The sequence below is a fragment of the Penaeus monodon genome, chromosome 14 (genome assembly GCF_015228065.2).
Source record: "Penaeus monodon isolate SGIC_2016 chromosome 14, NSTDA_Pmon_1, whole genome shotgun sequence".
NCBI classification, from domain to species: domain Eukaryota; kingdom Metazoa; phylum Arthropoda; class Malacostraca; order Decapoda; family Penaeidae; genus Penaeus; species Penaeus monodon.
Window position 1 is genome coordinate 3,243,239 of NC_051399.1, and position 5,000 is coordinate 3,248,238.

General features: G+C 52.5%; 1 protein-coding gene across 2 annotated transcripts in view; it reads right to left on the reverse strand.

The window, feature by feature from the left end:
• The window catches only part of LOC119580795, a 103,058-nt gene that overhangs the window by 8,081 nt on the left and 89,977 nt on the right, over window positions 1-5,000 (reverse strand). For both annotated transcript variants that reach the window (XM_037928913.1, XM_037928912.1), the window contains exon 3: window positions 1,877-5,000. This exon is cut by the window's right edge and continues 204 nt beyond it. In XM_037928913.1, coding sequence (XP_037784841.1) covers window positions 1,877-5,000 — 3,124 coding nt within the window. The remainder of the gene's footprint in view (window positions 1-1,876) is intronic.

The window sequence follows — 5,000 nt, forward strand, 5'->3', positions numbered from 1 at the left end:
TTTCTGTCTGTCTATCTGTCTGGATTTATATTTCTATCTATCTATTTATCTAAGTATCTATCTATCTATCTATCTACCTATCTATCTATCTATCTATCTATCTATCTATATATGTATATATATATTATATATATATATATATATATATATATATATATATAAATATATATATATATATATATATATATATATATATATATATATATATATATGTAATAAATATCCCTCCTTCTCTCCCTCCTTCCCCCTCCCTCTCTCTCCCTCTCTCTCTCTCTCCCTCTCTCTCTCTCTCCCTCTCTTTCCCCTCTCATCTCCTCTCCCTCCCTCTCTCCCCCTCTCTTTCCTCCCCTCCCCCTCCCCTCTCCCCTCTCTCTCTCTCCCGTCTTCATCGCAAAATTAAAAGCTTTCGTCACTAATGCAATCCGTTGCCTCCTCGTCCAAACTCAAAGCACGAGATTAGTGCTTGTTGAAGCAAATCTCAACACTCTTTGCCTCGAACTTTCTCTCTTGCCGAGTCCCTGTTCATCGCTGATTAAACTTCGTGCCTTCAGATATATTAATTCTTCAAGTTTATTCTGCTCCCTCCCTTTTATCTTTCCTTTGCTTTCTCTTTCTTTTTGTGTCTCTCTCTTTTTTTCACTTTCCGTGCTTTGTTGTTGTTGTTTTTTATTATTCTCTCTTTCATTAATGATCTCTTTTCTAAATCTTCGTCTTATTTTTTTTTCCTATTCGTTATCTCCTCTCTTTCTCTTCATACTCGTCTCATTACTCCTATTCCTGTCTATATTCCTGTTCTAATTCCTGTCCCTATTCCCGTTTCAATTCCTGCCCCTATTCCTGTTCCTATTCCTTTCCCTATTCCTGCCCCTATTCCTGTTCCTATTCCTTTCCCTATTCCTGCCCCTATTCCTTCACCTGTTCCTGTTCCCATTTCTATAAGCTTTCCGACAGGCGACAGCCAATTACCATCCTTTTCCAACCATAACGACCAATTACCTTATCAACAATAGGGCTAGATATCCTTTGCCACTTCCGCGTATTTCCATTAGAAATTATTAATGGCGTTTCCCTTGCTTTGTTCATTAGCTCGCCAACTTGCTAAATCCCAGCGTGTGATTGAGCAAAGCACCTATTTTCGCGTGTGATTGATCTCATTAAATCTTTTAATCGCAGGTTCACGCAGTCGTTAATGGTAGTCAAGTTTTAAGTCCGTTTCACTTCCATTCAGGACGAATAAAGTTTAGATGGAATTAATTAACTTCTTGAGAAGATTTATTACGGCCATTTACTCCCTAATTTCTTGACATTATTGTTGGAGTGTGTCCTGCCTGTAATTAAAGGCGAAAAAATGGCGTGGCAACATTGTGCAACATTTATGTACACGGGAAACAATTTGCGTCATGGGAGTGTGTTGCCTTAATTCTTGAGATATTAGTGCTGAAACGCGCTAGCAGAATTTTTTTTTCTTTTATCTCTCGTACTTTCTCTCTTTCGTGCTGACTTTCTCTCTCTTTCGTTCTTGTTCTCTCTCTTTCTCTATCTCTCATTCTCTCTCTCTCTCTCTCTCTCTCTCTCTCTCTCTCTCTCTCTCTCTCTCTCTCTCTCTCTCTCTCTCTCTCTCTCCTCTCTCTCTCTCTCTCCTCCTCTCTCTCTCTCTTCTCTCTCTCTCTCTCTCTCTCTCTCTCTCTCTCTCTCTCTCTCTCTCTCTCTCCTCTCTCTCTCTCTCTCTCTCTCTCTCTCTCTCTCTCTCTCTCTCTCTCTCCCTCTCTCTCTCTCTCTCTCTCTCTCTCTCTCTCTGCCACCCTCCACATCCCCCTCTCTCCCTCCCTCTTTCACCCTCCTTCAAGGCATAGGAAAGGCCGCGCGGGAGACCCACCTAGGAAGCGCTTGTTGACGGCCCTCGGCGCCCCTTCCTCCGTCGCCAGGTAGTAGACGTCGGCGGGGTAGTAGGCGTTCCTGGCCATCTCGTCCTCCTCGCCGAGTCGCTTCCCGGGCCAGTTGGCGTACGAGACCCCGTCTCTCGCGAGGGCCTGGATGTTCCTCTTGTCTCCCTGCGCGCGGTCGTCCTCGAGGCCCAGGCCGTTGCCGATGTCGTCGAGGATGACGTACATCTTGGCGTTGGCTCCGAGGAGGTTCTGGCGCTGCTTCTCGCGCATGAGTCCGTTCTGGATCTTGAGGCGGATGAGGCGCTCCAGGTAGGCCACGTTGTCCTCGCGGGTGTTGGGTGCCTCGCGGCGGTTCTGGCGGGATCGCGAGTACAGGAAGGCCAGGTCGTTGTTCTTGGCGAGGGAGCCGACGTACCGCTTGCGCCTCGGGTGGTTCTGGGCGTCGCCGGACACCGAGGAGCCGCCGGCGAAGCCCGACTGCCTGTTCCTCATGAGGGAGGAGATGTGGCGCTTGCCCGTGCTGGGTCCGAAGGCAGACTGGCGGTTCTGCATTAGGGACGCGATGTGTCGCTTACCATCAAACGATTTCAGGGGAGATTTGCTCTGCAGGAGTGACGCAATGTGCCTCTTCTCCTGGTCCTGAGCGTCAACAAGGTCATCCACGTTATTAAACTGGTCATCGTAGCCAAAGTCGCTGCTCTCCTCTTGCGAGACTTCGTCCACGCCTGCGGAATCGGACCTCTTCAAGATGGACGCGTAGTAGCGCTTGATCAACTCGAGGTCGTCTTCGTCGGCGTTCTTGTGCTTCAGGAGGGAGGCGAAGTACCGTTTCCCGGCGGTGGGGTCGCCGTAGGCTCTCAGGGCCGACGCCAAGTGACGCTTCTGCAGGTCGCTCTCCCGGCCCTTCAGCAGCGAGGCGAAGTAACGCTTCTCGGCGCCGTCGGTGAAGTCGTCCGAGTTCTTGTGCTTGAGGAGCGAGGCCAGGTACCTCTTCTCTTCGTAAGGTGAGTCCTCCTGGTCCTCCTGGTCCTCCTGGTCCTCCTGGTCCTCCTCCGAGTCGGCTCTCTTGTTGAGCAGAGACGCGTAGTACCTCTTTTCCGCATCCATCTGATCCCCAGAGCCCTTGAGCTTCTGCAGGACGTCGTCGAGGGCGTTTTCGTAAGCGATGTGCTTCAGGAGGGACGAGTAATGTCGCTTTTCCTCGCTCGTCTCGTCGAAAGAGTCCTCGGATTTCTTATGAAGGATAGAGGCAAGGTAGCGTTTGTCGTCGTTGTTGTCCTCGTACGAATCCCCGTCCCTCTTGTCCAGGAGCGAAGCAAAATACCGCTTGTCCTCATTCGTCTCGTCCATAAAGTCAGATTTCTTACTCAGGAGAGAACCGATGTGCCTTTTGTCTGCGCTGGTCTCTTCCACGACGTCGTCTGCTTTCTTGCTGAGGAGAGAAGCGTAGTGCCGTTTGTCTTCGCTGAATTCGCCGTCGTCGGATTTTTTCGTGTAGAGCGAGGCAAGATAGCGCTTCTCCGTCTCTAGGTCGTCGGAATCGTCGAACTTCTTATCTTTCAGCAGAGACGCGTAATACCTCTTATCCTCATCGATCTCATCGAGTGAATCGTCCGACTTCTTGCCTTTCAAGAGAGAGGAAATGTGGCGCTTGTTCTGGGTGAACAGACCGCTGTCTCTGCTCTTCAGTAGCGACGCCAAGTACCTCTTATTCGCAATCAAGCCATTGGACGACTTCTCCTCCACGCTCTTGGACATGTCGGCTGGGGGAAGGTTCTTCAGGAGAGAGGAGTAGTAGCGCTTGTCGATGTCGTCCTCGTCTCCCAAGGGCCCGGGGAGGTTCTTCAGGATGGAGCCATAGTAACGCTTGTCCTGGTCGTGGTCTCCGCCTTGCGAGGGCAGGAAATAGTCCCTGTTCTTCAGGAGCGACGCGTAGTAGCGCTTGTCCGGGTAGAAGGGCAGCGACTGACTCTTGATCAGCGAGGCTAAGTGTCGCTTGTCCTGCTCGGCTTTCATGTCTGAAGGCAGGAAGGGCGTGTCGGCCTTCAGGAGCGAACCGTAGAAGCGCTTGTCGTAGTCCTCTCTACTGCGGTAGGCGGCGAAGGGGGCGGCGAAGTAGCGTTTCCCTTGGCCGATGAACGAGGGCGGATGGCTCTTCATGAGGGCCCCGAGGTAGCGCTTCTCCTGGCTCTTGATCATGGGGAGGTCGTTGGCCCGCGCCAGGCTCGAGAGGTGGCGCTTCTCGGCTTCCAGCGAGTCGTTCGAGGTCAGGTTCTCGCTGGTGATCTTGGCGAAGTGAGCCACGTTCCGCTTGTCCTCGGCGAGCGAGTCCTCCATGGCCCTGCTGTTGGCCCTGGCCAGGTAGGCGACGTTGCGCTTCTCGTCCTGGGCCTCTAGGTCACTGCTGTTCCTCCTGGCGACGTAGGCGACGTTTCTCTTGTTGTCCGGAGGGCCGACGTTCAGGCTGTTGGTGCGGGCGAGGTAGGCAACGTTCTTCTTTTCGTCTGGGGCCTCCAAGGCTTTGCTGTTCATTCTTGCAATGTAAGCAACATTCCTCTTCTCGTCAGGTTCATTTGCGCTCAAGCTGTTGGTTCTTGCGATGTAGGCCACGTTCCTCTTCTCGCTGGGACCTTGCATGTTCTCGCTGTTGGTTCTGGCGATGTAGGCCACGTTCCTCTTCTCGCTGGGACCTTGCATGTTCTCGCTGTTGGTTCTGGCGATGTAGGCCACGTTCCTCTTCTCAGCGACGTCGTTCATGGCGTTGCTCTTGGTCTTGGCGATGTAGGCGACGTTCCTCTTCTCGTCGAGCGGGAAGGGGAGGTTGCCGGAGCGCGCCAGCGAGGACAGCGAGCGCTTCTCGTCCTCGGCGGAGGCAGCGTCCTGCACGCTGCGCTTCATGTTGGAGGGCAGGTTGCCGTCGCGGGCGATGCTGGCGATGCTGCGCTTGTCGTGGTTCTTGAGGCGGCCGTCGGCAGCGAACGCCGTCAGCGATCGCGGCATGTTGTTCGCCGCCGCCAGGGACGACATGCTCTTCTTCTCGACGCTCCGCAGGGCCGCGTTCTTGCGGTATTTGCTCCGGAGGTTGGCTCTCTGCAGGAGCTTGCTCATGTAGTT